Source organism: Anopheles moucheti, chromosome X (assembly GCF_943734755.1).
Source record: "Anopheles moucheti chromosome X, idAnoMoucSN_F20_07, whole genome shotgun sequence".
Classification (NCBI taxonomy): domain Eukaryota; kingdom Metazoa; phylum Arthropoda; class Insecta; order Diptera; family Culicidae; genus Anopheles; species Anopheles moucheti.
The window spans coordinates 6,095,305-6,117,751 of NC_069142.1; the positions used below are offsets into that span (position 1 = coordinate 6,095,305).

Here is a 22,447-nt window from a genome sequence, read left to right on the forward strand (position 1 = left end):
TAAAACTTCTTACTTTAGACGTGGAAATCATAAAAAAAACACGTCCAAAATTACACGCGCCAATCCTTTATCTCTTGCTCAAACTTTCCGTCGGCTGGTACGAAATTCCATACAAAACCAGATGTTTTTAGATTTCTGATACCAGGGATACCAGGGGGCATCCACGGAAGAGGTAGCACCTAGTACAGCACTTCGAAAACCGTCGAAAGGTATGCTCTCCTGGTATCGGAAATCTGAAAACAGCTGGTTTTGTACGGAAAGTTAGTGTTTAAACATTGCATACCTCTCGGCGGTTTTCGAGCAAAATTGCTGTACTAGGTGTTACCTCTTCCGTGGATGCTCTCCTGGTATCGGAAATCTGAAAACATCTGGTTTTGTATGGAATTGCGTACCAGCCGACGGAAAGTTTGAACCAGAGATAAAGGATGCTTTCCATTTCATCCATTTTCCTTACACTAGCGATCACTCTCACAGGTTTGATAATATGCGGCCATATATGCTGTGCTAGAACAGCTGCATGGTAATAAATAGGAGTAGTTTAATAATATAATTTGGCGTGAACAGTTTTTTCAAATGGGTTACAACGATCATATCGACCACTGTTGTCAAGTACTCATTTTTACTCAATACTCTCCTGCCTGGACGGCGCCCGTGTCTCGAATCTTATGAGCTGTTTCTTATCTGATATAACTGAGAGATGATTTTTGCAAAATAGCTGTTATACTACGGCACTTGCTATCGGAGATTATAAGGAGAAAAGATTATCCGAAGATACTCTTTGCGGAATCTCTAAAAGAATCAGCAAACTTTTAACAAATAAACACTATACGGCGAGTTCTCAATACACTTTCTCTCTTATATGCGGATGGATACATTCAATTCTCATGATTTATAGATTGTTTTTGTTTAATTATCCATTTTATTCGTTTTTTCTTGCTTGCTTGCACCTAATATCCTAATGCTTTCACGCCTTTACTGCCTCGTTTTGTATATTTTCTACTATTCTGGTAGTTGCGCCTTGCGTTTGGTTTCTTTAACGTTTGACATTGTAATTTGCCGGCGCGCTCCACATCCCGATTACACCCGCAAACTCTGGAACAAGCGTGCGCGTACGACGCACGGTCCAGTCGCGACCCATTACTTACCCCCGCCGTCATTTTAATTTATTTAAACCCCTCATTTTACTACTAACGATTGTGAACCAACAGTATTTTCGAACTATCCTATATCATTTTGTTTTAGTTATGATTTTAATTATCATTACGTTTAAGATATATAAGAGTGTAATGCACGTTATATCTAAATATATATTTTATATATATATATTTAAATATAGATATTTCTATTACAACTAACAGCACTAAATCATTGCTAGTTAATGTGTTTTTTTTTCATTTACCTCTCGAACAAATTCATTTCTCGTTTTCTTTGTGGGTATTTGTTGAATATCTTGTTTTTAAACCAATCATACAATTTTCGCATAGTTATTTTCCTAAATGTTCAGACTTAAAGTTAACAAAAATTGATACTTTTTTAAATCCTAGCTTTTTCTAATCCTTATATTTTTTGTTTTCTTGCAATTTACACACCGCACAAGAAGAAGAGAATATGAGAGAGGAAATAAAAGAAACGAAAAGAAATTTAAAAAAATCCCATAGAGAAGTAAAGGAAGTAGAGCTAATGGCGCGAAATGCGTTATTTAAAATATCCAGGCACATACACACACGGACACTCTATGTACAACAAATGGTGCTCCACCTGCGCAAGGTTGCCAAGCATGACAAATTTATCATGTTGCCCACAATACATCACATTCAAAAATATAAAAAAAAACATAAAAATAGATCGGAAAAACTTTTTTCTTTTCTTTTTTCCTTAATTCTACATAAATAATAAAACAAAACATCGCTATCACACCTCTTATTTGCTTCCTTTCTTCTCTATACGGTAGCTTTCTCTCCCTCTCTCCTATTATCTCTTTCTTTCTTTCTTTCAATTTCTATCTCTATCTTCTTTCTTTCTCTGCTTCGTAATTCGTTCTGTTCGGATTAGTAAGTTCCTTTTGCTGGTCGTCATATTAGGTCGTGTGGAAGAGCCGTGTTTACCCTGTTACGACTGAATATTATATACAATCGTAGCTGGTGGCGGGAAAGAAACCCATAAAATAGTACGATTGCTACAGTAAGTGAAACTAAAGACCGGTCCCAGACTTACGGCTGTGTCCATATCACTATAAGTCACTACTAGATTTCCTACTTCGCTGTGTGCAAGAGTGTGTCACCACAGTTGTGGTTTTCCCTCGCTAGGCGTGCGTTAATGCTATTTGGGTACGGAGCAGCTCGTGCTTAACGAGCCCACTACAATATCGGTGTGAATCTGGAAGGTGCGATGAAGAGGTGCACAAAATAATATCCTAGCTTCTACGTTCGTTAAACACACCATCCCCTTCATCCGGCCTACTAGAATTAGTGTGTGTGTTTTGGGTGCATTGTCTAGATATAATTGGTTGCCCATTTTGTCGATTACCTTAATCGTTTACTACTTATCAACTTGTTCCACACGCTGCGTCATTGCAGTACCCGCGCATGGCGTATCCTGGTATCCCCCTGGTCGGAGGTTAGTGAACACCCCGACGCAGAGAATCATAAAGAAGGTTTGAATCGTGTTGCTCAACACATAAATATCAACACTATGTCAAAGAGAGGAAATAAAAAAAATTAAAACAATTAATAAACAATCGTCTTGACTTTCTTGGTGCAGTAACCGCGCGTCCTGTGCCACAGCGTGGCACAGAACCGGGGAGGGAAAGTGTGACTCCCGTTGTACCCCCCTATTCCAACATCCTCATCACACCCTTATTGGCACGTTAACTGCAGGCAATCTTCTACTTGCACTTCGTTTTATAAAGCAAACGATGTCGACCTCATCTTAGCTCGTGGGCTATGTGTAGCTTCTTGCTGATCCCGGGATGTAAACACATCACATCCGTAGTTCTTTTCCTCTGTCGAAACAGTCGAAATGCGTACTTACTCCTTTGCTGTTTTACTGCTCTAATGAAAGTCTAGCATTTCGCGTTGGGTCCTTATTGCTTGTGTAGGTGTGTGGGTTGTTGGAGTTAAGAATTCAAAGCTCAAGAAAACAAATTAACCGTAGGTCGTTCGGGTGGAGAGAGATGTTTTCACCACCATGACACCATGAGGGCCCTCGATATTGATATATGGATAAGAAATCTTGCGTTTAGGTAGGTGTGTAGTGTGTTTTAAATCGTTACAGCTCCGACCTCGAGCGATCACGATCGATGATGGTGGTTGTAGATGGCGGCGTGTGGCTCGGTGTGGAGATGATCAACACCGTCTACTAAAACCACCTCATTCTCTTGCCCCGGTTTAGACCGTCCGTGCTTATGGTGAACTGGAACCAGCAGCAGGACGATACAGCGGATTTCGATCCTTCACCGGCAATGGATGTGCTTCCGTGTTGAAAACCCAATCGTCCAAGGGTAGCAGGGAGTCGTCGGAAAATAGCAGATAGAGGTACTGTGTAAGGAGAATAAATGTACAGGACGTTTTAGTGGTTAGTGGTAACTTGTACCACTTTGACGAGTACCATTACCTTGAGTGTTTCGGCGAGGAAGAAACTTTGCTGCACATCGTCCTTTACCGGTTCCGTTAGATAAACGTTCTTTAGTCCAGTGTAGCCAGTCGGTGTACGACAGTGTTTCTCAAGTGCCTGACATGTATCGAAAAAAAAAACCATCATTAGTAAGCACGATGGAACGGTGCGCTCTCGTGTGCGCCGTACCTGTACCGCATCCCAACCCCAGTCACGATACTTTTGATCGTGGGTTAACCGCCACATGATGAAGTAACTTTCAAATGTTTCCGGTCGCAGGATGTAGTACTTTTCCTGCGCTTTCAGTGCCTTCGCCTCCACACCATCGTTGAAACGGAACGATTCCGGCCCGAGCCGGGTGTACGTGCGGATGTAGCTCTCGTGGCAAGTGTTGGTTAGCCCCTCGCCAATCTCCATGTACTGCTGCGAATACTGATTGTTCAGCGAGGTACCGCCCAGCCCAAACAGACCACCTGCACGAAGGAAGATTGTTCAACGAATTGTCTTCACCTGCACTGAGCACCAGCCGAACACTTACCCGCAAAGCACGCCAGATGATCCATCTTGTGCTCGAGTCGATCAAACTTCATGTCGGACACGTACGTCAGACCGCTTGGTGTGTTGCGCACCATGTGCTTTATGATTGACTGCATCGCTTCGTCGTACATTTCACGCGCCTCCGAATCCTCGTGACCAGACTGGATCCACGCCTTCAACAGGTACTCGTAGAAGCTGTCCCCGAGTGCACCGAGCGACATGTGCTGTTGGCCCCACTTGCCCGTTTTCGGGTTGAGATAGTTCGGATACAGACCTTTCGGCTTTTCGATGTCCTTCAGTACGGCGCGTATCGTTTGCACGCGCTCCCGATATACCGAATCTCCGGTGATATCGCTCAGGTAGGCAAACTCCATGTGAAGCGTCCCGAACTCGGACAGGATGCTGCTGCCACCGCTTGCCCAGCCATAGTTTTTGCTCACCTTTTGAATCGAAAACAAACGAAAAAAAAAATGGCATTAGTTTGTATCTGATTTGAACGGTGGAGTGTTGTGTGTATTTGTAGTGTTGAGTCAGTTCTTTGAAAAGTGCGGAACACATCGCTCTCGCACATCAAAGTGAACGGGGGAGTCGTGCTTACTCCGAACGGACACACTACTGAAGAGCAAAATTTCATTGCGTACGAAGCGAAATTTCGCACTTCAAAGGATCGCACCCATTCTTACAGCAGACTGTGCGAGAGCGTACACAGTGAGATGAGTGGAGAGTTGTGGTAGCTCTTTCCTTCTTGACTCAACACTAATCGCGTGGATGACTAGAGAGGTGATCTAGAATGGTTGACAAAGATGAAGTGTGGTTTTGTTTCGAACTCTGCACAATTTTGAGGTTACAATTCATTTGTGCAATATTAAATCCTACAACCATTTGAGGTAAGTAGTGTGCACAAAAGAATATTAAGAATCAATCCATCCCTAGGGGCGACCATTTTGTGCATCCTACTCACTTCGACAGTGGGGATGACACTAAACACTACATGGTATTGAGGTGAAGTGCATTATCTCCAGCTTATCTCGGATCGCTAGCTAATCTCGGAGCAACACTACAGCCACATCGATACAAATATAGGATAGATGGGGCATCGTATTTTTTTTCTCGTAGATGAATGTACTGTTTTCTACTATCTAGTATACTACACCTACTGAAAAAGAAGAAAGGCGACATAGGGTGGCCGCTTGCTTACTAACCTTATAGAACAGGGTGGTAAAGAATAGCTCTACGTGTGTAAGTATGCGATCGAGCATAGTTTTAGGCTTTTCTCGACATTTAACCACGGATACGGAAACGGTTCACATCAGGTATATTTGTATGTGGTGTGGATATGTATAACACACACACACACACGTTCACACATAAACAATTACACAATAAAGGTGGATTCGTCGTTGTGTTTAGTATATATTTTAGAATATAATTTTTAAGGATCAAATTATAAAACGAAACAATGCAACAGATGCATATACGACACCAAGGGTAGGATTAACAGGCAGGGAGCAGTTGTGAAGCAGCCACAGACGCCGAACACGACACCGAAGCAGCACAACACGTTGTACGGCGGTTCACATACATACAGGCGCGCAAGATGCAGGACGGCGGAAAGGAACATGTATTGCAGTGGGTTATCGTTTAAGCAGGTACAACAAAATCCGGGATCATTTTTTTTCAGTTAAAATTTCGAGAACCGTGTGAGTGTGTTTAAGTAGGTGTGGGATTAGTAGTAGTAGTAGTAGTAGTAGTAGTAGACCGGTGAGGGATAGTAGTATGATATTTCAGTTTTCCGCACCGATCCGACCGATCGGTGAATGGACGGTGATGGCAAAAGAGAAGGAAAAACAAAGTTATCGGTATAGCCTTTCGGGTTTCGCCCACATCTTACAACCGCTGCACAGAAAACGAGATTGGGCAATGGTGTAATGGGTGCGCGTATTTAGATACACCCAAGCAGCAAAACGGCAGTAAGTGGCCGATCTACTGGGGAATGGGTAAGGGAAAATGTCAGATCGACTTGCTAAAGAAGAATGCACCGTGAGTGAATAGCTTGCGATAAACAAATAACAAACTAGGACAAATAGCTGTAAGCACTACAACAGAGCCACAGATGGAGATGAAGGCGTGTGAAGTTACTTGAAAAGGTCGGTAAGGATAAGGACAACATAAACAGAATAACAGAAAGAGCAAACAGCAAAAAAAAGTAAAAAATACATGCAAACAACAACAAAAACTCTTGCCCTGAAGTCCTGAATAATGCTGGGCAAATCTGAATAGGTACGGATACACGATACAAATCTTTAACTACAAATCTTTTCCATACCAACACATACAGTATGGTTTACAGTAAAATACAAGTAAAAGATTTGTGTTGTCCACCAAACCTGGCCAATCTTTTCTTTTCAAAAAGATTTACCATCGCTGCTCGAATACACTTATACATGCAAAAAAACAGATGCACAGAGGGTGAAAATTCGAGCAGGAATTATATCGTGTGACCTAATCTCTATTTTAAAGATTCATCAAAAAAAGCCTAGGGATTCAGATTTTTGACTCTTGGTTTGAAAGTCGATAAAAGAGATTCACTAAAGATTCATATGAATGACTCTTCTCAAAAGATTTCTTCAACCCAGCAGGATTACTGGAGTCTTTAAATATATCAGCTCTATTTGACATATTAAACAAAAAGACTTTAAATAATAATAGTGACACATTATTCAAAATATTGTCTACCAAATGTAGCATGCTCTTTACACTTCCAGATCCATGATCACGACAAAAAAATCGAATTGCCCAAACCAATACTGTATGTCTACAGAGCACGTGAGAAAGATTCTTCTTAGTTTTCAAAGTAGTGAAGCGGAGTACGAAATAGTGTGGCGTTGCAAATACAGAAGAAAGATTTAGAAGATGCTAGTTTTCTGCTACAATTGCTACTTGAGGATGTCTCTACCCTAGTGTATTGCAAATTACGAGCCAGTAAGATCGAGTCAGAGGGCTAAAATGCTACATAAAAACAGTAAAAGATAAATACGCCAATGTAGAACACGATACAACTTACCCCATTGTGTACGTTAACCAACGCGTACGGGATACCGGTCGGTGTCTGGAATGCAGGCAGCAGCTTATCCGCCACGTAGCGTGCCTTGTCGAGGAACATCCGATCGCCGGTGAAGGCATAGCACGTGAGAAAGCCACCAATAAAGCGTATGTTTGTCTCAAACACGGACAGTTCCGCGTCCACGTTTTCGAGCGTAAACTTCCGTTCGACCCATTCGCGCCCCTCGTCGAACTCCTTGTGCAGGCCCATCAGATACAGCGTGTCCAGCCCGTCCACGATCGTCGCACCGAGATCGAACGAACCGAAGATGCTATTGCTGTGGCCACGCTTCGACAGCGGTCGGAGTTCGTTTTTGCCCCACGCATACAGCTTGTAGTTGCTCCAGGCGTGCATCATCATCTAAAAAGAAATAACAGAGATGAAGGAGGGTGGATTAGTATGCGATTTTTAGATGAATGGTCCGGAACGAAAGCGATGAAATTTTACACGAATGTTGAACTCGTTTCGGAGTTTCATTCGTAAAAAAATGATGTCAATCGTTATGGTGAATTTCTCAATAAAAAAAAAGCGAAGCGCTATAAACAGATTACACCAGCATATATTGAGCGGTGGCAACAGCTGTAGACCATGTTTATGCGCTTGGGTTGCTCACAGGAAACGCCTATACTAACGATCGCAATAAAACGCGACATATCATCAACTTGACGAGGGGGTTTTTTTGTTTCAAACTGTATGTCACTGCTTTGCCCAATTCCCGGCTACCATATCGTCCGTACGACATAATTGTTGAGAGTTGCTTCAACAGAAGCAATGTATGCAAGCAGTTCAATCATCAATCGCAAGGTGTTTTGTTTCCACAAATTTTGCTGAGTCGTTTGTTTACAACATACACCATTCCATACGTCACCTTCATCGGAACCAGTTTGCCGACTCAGCGAATGGCTCCAACTTTAAACCACTTCACCGTACGACTCGGTGTCCTCTAGATGGTTCGATTGGTTTTACTGCCTAGCCTCACAACGTAAGGATCAGCAATTCTAGCCACCAATATGCGGAAGCGAACGCATGGCGCTTAAAACGGAGTTCAACGCACGATAAATGCAAATATTATCATATATCTCCGCACACGGAGATGATCATCAACGCCCAATGTCTGCATCTAGCAGGTCCAAATTCGGGTATGCGTTTTATAACCTCCCGTAAAAAGCAAACAACTCGTCGACTTTGTGATAAGTTCAATAGCAATGTCACGGTGCCTGGATTTGAAAAGCTTCATGGTCGCGCGAGATCCTCCCCGCCCCTCTTTTTCACAACGCAGCAAATCTCCCCGGTGAGGCGTATCATTTAGTTGACGAGTCGGCAACATAACCTTGCCTGGTTGTCGTCTGGGTTTTACAAATTTCAACCAAAAAAAAAGCCGCTTCCCCTGATTAATAGCAGGTGGAGTGTACCATGCCTGGCCTCTGAAAGGTAGTCTTCTTGGTGGTGTAGTCAGTGTACCAAACGTATCCTAAAATGTGAAGAGAGGACACAGTAAATGCAATAAAAATCGAAAGGCAGCCACACTGGGTGTGCTTGTGATTGTGTCAAGGACACTTGGGTCAAACATCAGCTCGCGTACGCGCGTCACAGCCGATCGATTCACTGCGAATACCGCAATATAAAGCTAACAAACAGATATATGTCTTCGGTTCCCCCCATTTCTAAGATAGTTCTGATAGTTGATAGTTGCAACTCGCTAAGTTCGTCAAGAGGTGATTTCCAAGATATTATTGATAGTTCAGTTAGATGCGCTGCACGTATACAACCCCGGAACAGTGCATCTTGGAGAAGAATGCGAAATTGGAAGGACCCTGGCACACAGACCTGTCGCACGTAGTCTCGCTTCTCGTGGTCGATAGAACCAATGTCCGCACCCGGTGCTGGGATGGGATTCTCGATACGGAACCAATCGGTTGCGTTGACGTACTGGGGCACGTACGACGCACTATCGTACAGGGATCGCCGTACCCGGGACTCCTCCTCATCGTCTTCGGCGGTGACATCCCAAGTCGGTTCTGCACCTCCCGGTGTCAGATCACGCTTGGTGTGTGCGTAATGGTAGTACCGTGGATGGTGCGAATCCAGCTCCGGATCGACCTGGCCCGATCCGAGCCCGCTGAAACGGACGTGATCGTCGTAGTCGAGGAACCGTTCCTGGTACCGGTGCGGGATCGATTGCTGTAGCTGCACCGAATCGAGATCTCGCTGCTGACGCACCACCAGCGTAACACCGGTCATTGCCACCAGAAACATAGCCGTAGCAACAGCACTCATTATGAGAGGTTATAGGCCTATTCTAGATACGTTTTTAAAATGTCTTCGATTCCACACCGAAGCGAGATTTAACACATACACTTAACTCTTTGCACGGTTCACGCTGGTTAGGTTTGAACGGAGTATGCACAAGATCACCTCTCTGCTTCTGTACGGTTGCTGCACGTAGTGGTAACCCTTTTAGTACATCGTAACCTTGCTATCGGACGCACTGTGCCGCCATCTTAGGTGATGACCCCGGTTTCTCTGGTTCTAGCTACTGGTTTCACTTATCGCACCGCAAACCAAGCAACACGTTGCGCAGGATGTACACAAAACACTACCACACACAAAAAAAAATCAAGGTTGATTGGGAAACAGGTGTGATTGTTGTGATCAGCTGTAAGAACCGCAGACTCTGCTTTTCGGGCTTTACTGAACTTTCTGTTTAACGAAAGATCTACTCTCTCCTCTTATACACCTTTCGCAGTTGAGTGAAAGCAAACAATCAGACCTCTGGCACGTGGTAACGCTATATAAATGACACGGTCAATAGGATAGGGTCGATTGGTTCACGCTCCTGACAGCTGATTAGGATCGGGGTTAAGCATATGGCACACGTCGTTGATACTGTGAATCTCTTCCCCTTATCAAGCAACCGACCGGTAACTAACTGGTGATCTTCGCTAGCTCCGGTTATCTGACTTCCGGTATAATCCGAACTACTGCTGACGAATGCGAAATTGCGGTCAATCGCTAACTGATGCCGCAGAGACCGGTTTCACTGGGTTTGAGAGGTGAGGTTTTTGTTTCGATCTAGCTGTGCACTGTTCCAGCTGGAGTGTGGTGTCAGCGAACCCAGCACGGATCTTCGACGTCGTATCCCGAATACACCAGAGACCCAAATCAAGGTCGGTCGGAAAAACCCCGCACCACCACACCAAACCCGGTTCTTCGCACACAACTACTCTGCAAACCGAGGCGCCGGAAATGGCGCACGAACACACTCCTCGCGTCTGTTCGGTACTGGTGCGGGCGGCGTCGTTTGACAAACTGGCGCACCATCGGCTCTCTTGTGCGCACGGAGACGGTTGGAGGCACAGTCATCCACGTCTCACTCACTATGGGCAATGATCAAGCCAATGCTCATAAATCACTCCGCTCATATCTCCGACTGCGCGTATATAAGAGGTATTTCGGAAACTACATGAATCAGTCACTCTCAAGACCCACTGGTACTTCAAATGATATTCAAACAACTTCAATCTCAATATATAAACAAACCAAGAACCTTAAAAAATACAGGATTCGCAATGTTCAAAAGTATTGTAAGTAAATTAGTATTGTGCTTAATGAATCTTCTGAGATAAGTCATTCATATGAATCTTTAAAAAGAATCATTCTAATCGGGAGTCAACTCTCAAAAGGTGGATGACTCTTCGAACAGTGGCAGATTTGAGAATTCATGAATCTTTGAAGTTCAGTTCAATTCCACAATTCATTCATTCGAACTTCTGAACCGAATTTCTGAAGTATTTTGAAAAATAATTCTTCATTTGAGTTTCAGATCTGATTTCAGATTTACCTGAATCGATTAGCATTAGTGAAAATATTTCGCCTACAACTTGATTTCTTAAAACTCGTCCAAGTCTAACTTTACGGCGATATATTCTCACAATCGTAATTATTTCAATGAAAATATTTTTATCCGCAAGAAACAAACTCAACACTCATAGTGCTCCGGGTGCAACAAAATCCCTCACTCTCCCTTCTCTTGGTCGCGCTTCATTAGGTGCGTGCTCTTTGGTGTATTTCTTTTCCCCTCCGCTGTTCGCGATCGCGTCCTTCAATGCGATCAGCTCTCTCGTAAGGTTTTGGCGAAGGTTTTCGTGCGTGAGAGGTTTGTCGCGCGCGCACTCAACCGTCTTCAGCTATACACACCGCGCACTGTTCAGTTTCTTCGGGCCGATTGCTTCACGCTCTGCATAGCCCAACCTTCCGCCGATTAGCTGCTCAGTGGTGGATGTTTACACGCCTTTAGCATTCTCACTACCGAACATGATACATGGTGGAATGGGTTAAAATGTCAATCTAATGAATAAATAAAAAAAAGGTACAGCGTACAGTGTGCTTCAGTTTACATGTTGTAATTGTTGTTACACGGAAATCAGTTTCAGTGGAGGCGCCTATCACCCCTTCCCACATATACCACTTCTATTCCAGACGTCTATTGGAGCTACTTCAGCAGACAGTCCTTGTCGGCTCTACGTCAGCTGATCCGTGCAGGTTAGAGAGCACGGGCGCAGGTAGTGCGCACTGTTCGTGCCACCTACCAACAGCAAGCAGAACAAGTAGAAAACGCATCATTCAAATGCATACATGCTTCGCTGCATGTAGAGGTCAACACCGTACCCATCATTAGCAAATTGATCCAACACACACCGCGTCACGCGGATGTGAGAAGGGGTGTGGACATTGAAGACTCATCCATACCGTACTGTCAAGGGCATACCACGCATATTGCCACCGGTTTCCTGTGCCGCAGTCAAAAAGTGGTAGAAATTGCAGCACCAAAACATTAAGACATCCACCACGTAACGTGCAAGTCAGTTGCGGGTGAATTCCAAAATTGAGCCCAATGATCGGCACCGATAGCCACCAGGCCTTACGAAACTAATCATCTTGAGAGCAAGGACAGGTCATTCATCTGAAGATGCAACTTGGCACTGGCGAAAACTTCCAAGGAGTGGGTGTTTGTAGCCTTAGTTTGTCAATTCTGCAATGTCTCTATAGTCTGAACTAAATATGAAGCTCATCTTAATGTGGATCGCAGTACTAAAAGTACTATTAGTAGTCTTCCTTAATGATCTCATCGTCTCGATTAATCCATGAATTTTAATCAAGCGTATTAAAAGATTAACTAAAAAAATCTAGACATCACCTTGACAGATAGGGTGCGAGAAGATGAACATTGCTGTCAAATTGTCGAAGGACTACTTCGAGATCATCCTTGAAAGACAATAATTTTGTACCTCTTCCTCTAAACGCTTCACAGCTTCTCCGGCAGTTCGCGATGACCCCACGCTACACCTCGCGTTACTATCTCGGTTACGCGTACGTATCAGTTCTTGGCTTTCAACGCTTCACATAATCCCCAGCGCAAGATGGTGGCCCACACTGGAGGCGGAGCCAATCCCGATAAGGACTCGGTCGCCAATGTCTGGTGGAGCAGCAATCGGTGCCCGTAATCAGAATCGTACGATGCGACCAAGTACCGCCCGTGCCACATGCTGCGAGGTTCCGACCCGTTTAAGGTTTAAGGTAAAGTCGTTATGTTGCGGAGGAGCAGATTAACCACTTCCGCCTCATGTCCCGTGCGGTTCATCGTCTACAGTTCTTCGTTACGTCGAATCGATCGTACCTATCGTTGTTTTTCGGACCTAAATTCTTAGACACAACGCAATTCGGTTTCGGTTCAATTGAGTGACCTCGTTTAAAAACAATAACACTGCGGGAATTCTCTGAACAAAAGGCGTCTTAAGTTGGACAAACTTTGTCACAGTATGTACTCATCGTACCATTCTTAACAAAGGTGCGAATATTCGTACCTTGAGAATTGTGTTACAGATACTAGGAAAAACCCGCTTATTCCTTCACCTCTCAAAGTCATTATACCGCCATTATACTTCCGCCAACAGTCATTTCCGTTCGCGCAATAAAGAATTAAAAAAAACACAAAGTTAAACTGAGATTAAATTATTGCTTCCGCTACAAAAGGGTCGCGACCAACACATTCCATGTGTGAAAATAACCAAAACGCGATGTATAGATTTAATTGCATTCGGCATGCAAATTGAGGCCACACGGCGACACACCACCAGCTGTAACTCACCGATTGCAGAGAATGGGTTTCGGACAACTGACACATTGGTGGTAGAGAGTCAACGGGAATGTCTCCGACCGACAGTGGCCTATTTGTTTCCTCATTTCCTCCGGTGTGTTAAGCCGGGTGCGAATATCTTTGGTGAAAGTAGGCTTGCTTTTTGCACTTTTTGCTACTTCATAAATGTACCAAAGACGCTCTTATCGATGTTGTTTAGCATGGAGGAAGCATGGGGGAAAAAACTACATAAAGTTTGGCGAGCATCGTGCCCCCTTCCTTTTTACCTTTACGGATTCGCGCAACGGAATTATTCGACTTTGTTATGAATGTAACTAACTCCCATTATGCCAATGTACCATGTAAGCATCTTTAACACACACACACATACACAAAACGAAATGGGGATTTTCCTTTCCTGATTCGATTTGCCCACTCCTCGGCAACAAAGACACGGTGTAAATCAACACACAGCGAACCGTTTTCTTTCGCTCCGATTAGCGACCAACCAACGCATAACGATGAAGTTCCATTTCTCCACATACTACCTGCACCATTCCAGGCAAGTAGGTGTTCGCTTTCATTTTACTTTTGTTTTAGCACCACTACTAATTCGAGTGCCATTTTGTTTACTGTTTCAAATGAAAACAGACGCACACCAAACAAAGCATGCGAATGAGCGATGCTATGGGCATTGCATACGGGTAAGGCGCGTTTGCTTATGGTAGGCGTATTGCATATGCACAGGCGCCGAGTTTATTGTACTGGTGTAACTGATCAATTAGTCGATCAATAAGTAGTCAGTTTAGCATTAAGTGGTTTCCTGACATCCTGACTGGAACATGGCGCAGGTTCCATCGAACACATTGTGCAACATTCGAGTTCCTGAGAGCTAGTCACTAGATATGGTAGATTAAGAATAGCTATGAGGAATCTGGAATAAGTTCATGACTTCACTTCTGATGATCGCTTCTTAGAGCTTGGAGCCTAGAAGATCAGGAAATTTGTCGGAGTATTTCATTTGCTGCTAGAGTAAGTCTCTCAGCAATCCAACATAATAAACCTTTTTCGATTACTCACAATTTTCGAACTGTTCTGAAGTGCTCCGGGGTACTATTCAATTTATTCCAATTACTACTAACTATTTCCAAAATTTACACACTCTGGAAAACTCGGTGACTCGGTGAAATAACACCTGCTACTGCTGTTCTCTCATTTTCTCCAGTTTTCCGTTAACTTTCCAGGAGTTCAGCTTCCGTGAGTATTCCAGGAGTTATTGATTGGATTTTTTTATTATCTTTCTTCGCGTTTCCGCTCACCCTACAATTGGAGTTTGAAGGTGACTCAATAGACAGACGATAGTCTACCTTCTTTTCTTCAGAGTTTCTTTTCCTTCATCTTGGCCCAAATTTATCACATGGTGAAAGATCTGACAGGTCTACATTATATACCTGCAACCTCATCGCGTGGTCTCTGCAATCCAAAATTCCAAAAGATAAGCAAACACACTTGCTATGCTGTAATAAGGCGTTAAAACGCTTACAACCATCCCAGCACAGTACAGCATAAATCACCACAGATTTGTCATTTCATCTCATCACCAGAAGGAGTGAACTAAAACAATGTAGCACGCGGTAGTTTTAAATCATTTGCAGCAACCAGATTGACTGATTAGCATTGAAAGCGTGGTATGGGTAAAAATTCATTCCAGTGAGACTTTGAAACAAGCTGGAATTTCCAACATTCAAGACCGTTTAGCGGGTTTACCCGTTGAGACGTTTCTTTTTTGTTGTTCGATTTTTCTCTTTTGTTTAATTCAACACGAATCTTTAATTCTCCCAGCGGTTAAAAATAGAACCCACTGAACATGGTAGGTGTCGACCTTCTCTCTCGCCGTGACCAAAAGATTCCAGCCGCACTTTCATAAGCGTCCACACAATTTCTCACCATTTGCGAACCAAGTTGGTATTAGATCGTGTCTAAATGTTTCGTGGTTTTTTCTGTCTCTTCATTTTGTCTAAGCGCTCGGCAATGTTGCTCCAGCTGGACACACAGGCGGACTTCTAAGGGTCACAAAAGAAAAAAAAACACAACATTGCATCTATTTCCCTGCGTGCCGGCATGGGAACCGTTTGCGCAAGGGCATTGCGGTGAAGTAAAATCATTTCGTAAACATAAGCCCACAGCCGTTTGGTACCCACGAACGGTTAGGTGCAAGTGATGCACTTGCACGGTTGAATGCACGAGGAAAAAATGCTATTCATCACACACAGTTTCCACTTCCACTTTTTATTCCGACAACGCCACGTTTTAGGAGGCGATGAGTGCCAGAAGACGAGGAGTTGCACAATCTTGCTATCCATCGGTGTTGGGGAAGCAAAACTGGAGCAAATCACTTCATAGGCTGGTGTTGTTTTTTGTGTTTGTTTGCCTTCTTCTTTGAAAACTTTATGCAAAGAGAGACGTTTCCGTCCACATCCATGATGAGACACGATGCTGTGTATTCTCTGCAAGCACACCACGCCGTGCGTCACAGCGTGGCCAGATGTACAAATCACGATCGGATACACGATCTTCTTCTGCTTTTGTTTCTGCTGATGACCGTTCCGTGCTGGCATCCGCTTTGGTAGCCATTACGGAGGTTCTCGATACGGCTATTGTGAGCAGACGTGATGGCAAGATAAAATCCAATCTTGATCATAGTCGCTATGGCAGTAGAAAAATCAGAGATAAGCGAGACTCTTCCCCGGGCCTACAGAAGGGGCAAAGCGAGCAGGAGCGGGGTGTTAATAGTAGGTGTGTGTATGTGTGCTGATTACCAACACACCGCCACACCAGTACGTTGTTGGCTGCGACATGGAGTCGCACAATGTGGATCTTGTTTGCCTTGCTGGCAAGCTCCATGGGGCCACGTCACACGCGTTGTCAAACTTGCCGGTCCAATTATGGTGACTGTCACGGGTAGATAGCGAGAGAGAGAGTGTGAGTGCGTACACGTTGGGGGGGCAACACGAGGTGACACAACGAGCTAGAATTCGCATGAACCAATCGCGATCTTTGCGTGCGATTCGAAAGCAAGTGTATAAACCGCCGCGCGCTCGCCTGTACGCGTTGGCATGTGTGCCAATGAACCCGAAGAATAAAACGGATATGCACACACATGTGTCCATGTGTGGTGTGGTTTCTCTACGCTGATCAAAGCGAATAATCTCGATTGTATTAATTAGAACGTTTCGGTGCAATATTTTCTCCGGCTGCTGGATACTTGTGTGTACGTGTCATATTCTCACGTCATATAACATATCATATACGTACTTTGTACGTTCGATGACAGCGGCTTGACTCGCCATTTTCGACACTAACATTTATGCTATCAGTAGTAGTTACATCGTGACACAAGGCACATCCCAGGCAGAGGGTATCAGGTTGTACGTTACCTAAATAATTGCACGTAGGTTTTGTTTTGTAAATAAATTATGTACCGCACGTATTAAGATAGAAATGGCTGTATCTTTTTGCTGAAAAGTAAAAAAAAAACAACCTACCACACCCATTCGCTGGGTAAAGTATTAACAAGTTGCTTTGCCGAACGGTGCATAAGACGCAAACACGTTTATCAACATGTTGTGAAATGCAAAAACCTTCCCGGAAAGCGTTAAACTACACCCAAAGGGTACGGATTTTGCTTGCCGGCTTTCGCGCTGTGACACGGAGAGATAGGGAATAATGGAAAGCACCACAAAAGATGCCATAATCGTGGACGCAAAACGTAATCACCGGCACATGGTAACACACGCAGGAAACTGTACGCCACCAGAGTTCTTCGAATTGCCTACGCGTCGAACGCGCATCGGTTTTTCGTTGAACCGGAAACACCAACTCCAACCTCCGTGCGAGGCTCCATGCAGCGTAAAACCGCGTAAGCACCCGCCGAAACCTGGCCTTGACCTTCGGCATCGCGAAACGCGCGGCAGATAGGGCACACACAGCAGCAGCAGCAGGGGGAGCTGCGTGCAGCCCACGGCAACAGCAAGTATCAAGCGTAACTCAAGCCATCGTAATGTATAACAGCGATAGGCAAAACAAATAAACAAGCCCGAAATAAAGCTGTAGATAGTGCGAATCAAAAACCCAAAACCTAATTGTTGAATTTCGTGCGAAACACAAAAACCACGCAAACAGCACCAAAACAAGCTAAATAAGTTGGAAATGTTGTGTGCAAACGGCGCGGGTGCGTGGTACGAAGACAGCCCATTATTGTTAGCAGCACAAAACAAAGCGGCGCAAAAAAAAGGTTGATATATTTAAGCATGGCTTTTTGTTTTCTCCCTTCTGCCCCTGGATCAGTAATTTTTTCCGCTTTACGCTGTTGTAATTCACTGGCATATCGCACGGTGCAACGATTGTGTTTGTACTTTTTTGCACCTCCAATTAAAGTCGCACCAGGGCAGTCGCATTTGTTTTCGATTTTCGGGCGAAACACGGTAGGCACAATATGGCCGGATGGAAATAACAGCTTCTTGTAGTAAACAAAATTACAACACCACAAGCGGGTGAAGCAAGTGTGTGGCCATTGGGATGAAACCTATTTCCATACGTTTACGCTAAAATATCCAGTGTTTATTTTTACTTCTTTAAATGATCAACATTTAACATAAATAGCACGAAATGTGGCATTTAGAGGTAGCGGTGTGTGGCGTACACCTATCGTGTTTTTGGCGTGCAAGTATTTTTAGATTTACCCAATATTCAACATCCCAGCAGGAAAAACCGTTTGCGGGTTTTTTTTTTCTAAAGCGATGGCACGATCAGATAGGGAGAGTAAGTGGGATATGATGCAATGGTTTTGCGGTATATTGATCGATCGGGATGTTTGTGGTAGGTCACTGATGCGATCTCCACCGTAATTACCGGCATTGATTCATCGCGCCCTAACCGTATGAGCGATGTTGATAGTACGGTGGAAGAAAGTACCACACGTTCCAATCGGACAAACAGCTTTGGCATGACCTAAATTCTCCCAGCGCAAGGAAACAAAGCCAGTTGTCTTCAAATATAATTACTATTTCATATGTCATTAGTCTCCGCTTTCCATCGCTGTTCGCTCTCTCGAGCACTTGGCACACCCAGTAGTTCAAAGATTCTTCCAAAAACGTGAGTTTGAATCAGATTCAACCAACATTAAAAAATATACCAATGTCAATCGGAATATCTGTGTCTGTGATAGCTTTTTTTTTGTTTTCGTTAGAACGGTATCGACTTATTTTACCACGTAGCCGGATAGATAGTCATTCCTTGCTACGGGGGATTGGTCCGGATCGGATTTGGTTCCGGTCCGTTCGTGTGAAGACCGGCTCCGCTACCATCATGCCACCGGGCCGCTCCGCTGTGATAGCTTTATTGTTCCAAAATATACAATCGTGATTTAGACGAATGAAAGGAGACTCTATTTTGCCTTTTTTACCCAAGTTTATATCACTGCGAGTCACACAATGAACCCTTTCTCGTGCAAGCCCTCGGATAGACCTTTTTCTGCATCTAGTTATAATTCCACGTCGATGAAATCTAACTAAAAATGCCTACGTGTGACAGACAAGCAGTAACAGAACCATCTTTGTTGTGTCTAGCAAAGGAAAGGGGAAGGAAAGGTAAGATACATGTACGCAACAGTAAATAAACAGACTTAGTGTAGTGTAGACCCAAGACAGCGAAGACAGTGCCTATATTTACAAACGGTACACACCACGTTCCACGTTCGGCACATATTGGTGTTGTTTGTTTCTTTTTCCACTGCTTGCAACGAACGCAACAGGCAGGGGATGCAGCCACAGCTCGGCATTATAAATGCACACGCAAATAAGTGCAATATGAAAACCACAACAAAAAGGGTACGATTTGTGTATGCCCGTCACTCACTTTGCTCCGCTATAATCGCGCAAATAATAGCCTCCCTATTGCGGCAACATGCAGGCCTCCCTCGTTTTAGTGTGGTTTAATTAATTGATTAACGCCCGCACAGTGCTGTTTTTTCTTTCAGCTTCGCCTGTGTGATGTACCGGAAGCCCTTACTCCTTCTTCAGTCTTCCACAACCTCCCTTTCCCGTGCGTTAACCATTAAATTGCTTTTCATTTCAGGTTTTCGTGTACAGTAGCTTGTAGTTGGGGGAAAAAAGATAAGTCACTTATCATTGCAATTGTCATTGTAAACCCGCCCTCATCATCCTACACACACCTACCTCCTTTACTTTGTTGCGTTTTTCCCGCACCGCTAGATCAGGATCTTCGCCAACAGTCGCGTTAAAGGTAAGGCTGGCCGGGAACCGGGCTCCCTGATGACGCCGGTCTGCCTGTTCCTGCTCCGGACCATCCTCCTGCTCCAGCCCGTTTTGGGGCGGCTGTACAACACCGTCCGGACCTTCGATGGCCGGTCCGGCCACTACCCCTACCCCACCGGGCAACCGGTTCGCCTGATCCGGTTCATCAATCGGTCCACCTCCCTCCCGCCCAGGCTCACCGGCACCGTCCGGTTCTTCACCTCCCCCACCACCATCGTCCCCACCGCCCGTATCTGGTTTTTCGAGAAAATCGTCCGGCAGCTCTTTCCGTATCTTCTCCTGCAGCTTCACCCGATCGTCCTGCTTGTGGATGTCCTCCTCCCCGGTACGGCCATGGGCGGGTGGGGGCGCCGGTATGAAAATTTCCGGCCCTGCCCGCTGAAACTGTTTGTACGCCTTCAACACCCGGTCCGCGCTGAAGTTATCCGGCAGGAAGAAAAATCCGCCAAAACAGACGAACCCGAATGTGGACAGAACGAGCAGGATGAGACATTTTTCCCGTGACCGGAACGATCGCCGACCGAGGAATTGATTCGTGACCGATCCGTTCGTCGTACCACCGCCGCCGGTACCGCTGCCTACCCGTTGATAGGTGGGCAACATAGCTTGTACTCCTTTTGTGTTGTTATTGCTTCTACGGTGGGTTTTCTCACGAAACGACCTTGACCGTTTCTAGACGCGCTGGTTGGCTGTGTGTGACAGTCGCATACATTCACCGACAGCAAGAATTCGTGCTCTAACAGCTTGCAATATTCCAGCCAGCTTCCCTTTCACGCGACCACACAAATAAAACCCGTTTTAACTCCGTGTTGGTTCCCGTTTTTCTCTCTCTCTTTCCCTTACTTCCCGTTCTATCGCTCTCTGTTCTCTGGGCCTTTCCGGCTTGTTTTGTTCTTGGTGAGGTAGAGTTGAAGGACACTCGCTGGTGGATGCGTTCCTCTTCGTTTGTAGCCTTATTTCACGCAGAGTTTTCCAACGCTTCAGGTAGCTAAAATGAAGAGTGTCCCTGTTACCCCGTTTTTCGCCTTTTTCCACCGGGCACCGCTTGAATTTTTGCCGCGAAGGAGCAACTTCGCACAGTACGTTTTTTTTTCGCAAATCGATCGATTGGCGTTTCCTGCTGCGGCCAACTATATTACCGGGCGTAGGAGTACTAAGTGATGATGTTGACGATGTCGTGGAGGGAGGTGGTGTGCAGTTGGTTTTTATTTGCACACCTATTTTCCGGTGAAAGTTCGTGGGCATTTAATCATGGTGGACATCCTTCCTTTCCTTCACTAATTAGCCGTTTTCCGTGCGCGTTGCCTTCGTCGCGTTCGTCTATTACTGTTTTCTTCGCGTACCCGGCTTATGTGCTTACGTTGCGTTCACGTACTGCAAAAGCTGCATTTGGAATGCTTACTGCATATGCTTGGTTGATGGTTGCTTTGGTAGTTTTGGTCCGGGGGGTTGATTGGCCCTTTGCGGGTTTCGTTCCGTTGTCACGGTTGATGGGGCTTACACGCACATACACACCCTTCACCTCTTTTCTTCACAAAGCCGGAGCGGATAATGCGTTGGGCCAAGAACGGGATGTGTGGGAGGAACAGGAAGTAGAACAGTGTGAACGTGCTAATCTCGCCCACGCGTGTGCGGGGTGAGGATGTTTTTTGGACGGAAAGTTGCGGAACAACAACAACAACACAACAAAACAACACAACCAGGTTGTGTGGTTAAATGGTGGCCCAACAGCAGCACATAACCCTCTCACCAATGCGCCATTGCAGTTTCGCAACCGAAATCGATCGCACCGCACTGTCTTTGATGCGATGAAAACACGGACGAGCTACAAACACTGCACGATAATTCACGGAAACGGCACATTAATCCACACACACACACACGACGAAACGTACACGCACGATGCCGGAGGAACTAAAGGGGATAAATCACAGGCCGTTGTTGAACGAGCGAGAACGCATCACAAGAACTCTGTCTGATTTTACCACTCGATAGAAAAAGATAGAATGCTTCGTAAAGAAGGTGGAAGGGAAAGAGCTACCCAAAAAGCCTCGGTAGAACCGCAATTATTTTTTCACATGTAAATCACTGAGCACTGGACACATAACAAAGCACACGCATATGAAAATAGCACAATTTAGAGCAACACTTTAATTTGTACCGAGATTTGGTATGGCCGTCGCTGCATAAATACAGTGATTTCTGTCTCAAGTGTGTCCAGATCCGACCGTACCGTGCACTCCGTTACGAGCAGTGCGTGTGGAAAGCAAGCGCTGCTCTCAATCTTGCAGTCAACCATTGACTTTATGTCCACCGTGAAATTCCAATGTGTCTTCTGTGCCCATAGTCCAATGGTAGAGCGAGAGCAGCATACATTTTTCATATAGGAAAAAAGAGATACAATATGACCGTTAAAATTATGTTGACAGATGGATCGTCATTTATGACAGTTGCGTCATAAACGTCATCGCTGCAGGGCTAGTCTAGTGCTGTAAATGCTCCGAAACGACAATCACGAAAACTAATAAAATTAAGACATAAAATTATGCTGTGAATTAATTATTACAAAAGTGGTCGTTTACTTTACAATGCATGGTGTAGATCAAGTTGAACGTAGGCAAAAATTTGAAAACAATCGAACAATAGGAAAACCAATTTTAACTTGAGAAAAAATAATTGGTAAAAATGCACATATAATTCTATTTAACTAAATAAACTAACATT

The 22,447-nt window shown here is 44.6% G+C and overlaps 1 protein-coding gene across 1 annotated transcript; it reads right to left on the minus strand.

The window, feature by feature from the left end:
* Positions 1–2,814: 2,814 nt before the first annotated feature.
* On the minus strand, positions 2,815–21,957 carry LOC128306333 (mannosyl-oligosaccharide alpha-1,2-mannosidase IA). Its single transcript, XM_053043800.1, has 6 exons — positions 19,625–21,957; positions 7,214–7,612; positions 4,151–4,589; positions 3,802–4,085; positions 3,613–3,729; positions 2,815–3,536 (listed from the first exon to the last, which is right to left on the minus strand). Exons 1-6 carry the CDS (start codon positions 20,324–20,326, stop codon positions 3,402–3,404), a joined length of 2,076 nt encoding a protein of 691 aa, XP_052899760.1. The 5' UTR covers positions 20,327–21,957; the 3' UTR covers positions 2,815–3,401.
* Positions 21,958–22,447: the final 490 nt, after the last annotated feature.

Coding starts and splice junctions, on each gene's coding strand:
- LOC128306333 (XM_053043800.1), bottom strand. CDS start 20,326: ATGTTGCCCACCTATCAACGGGTAGGCAGCGGTACCGGCGGCGGTGGT. Junction 4,590..7,213: donor TGGTTAACGTACACAATGGG/GTAAGTTGTATC, acceptor TCGATTCAAAAG/GTGAGCAAAAACTATGGCTG. Junction 3,537..3,612: donor TCCTCGCCGAAACACTCAAG/GTAATGGTACTC, acceptor CTCCTTACACAG/TACCTCTATCTGCTATTTTC.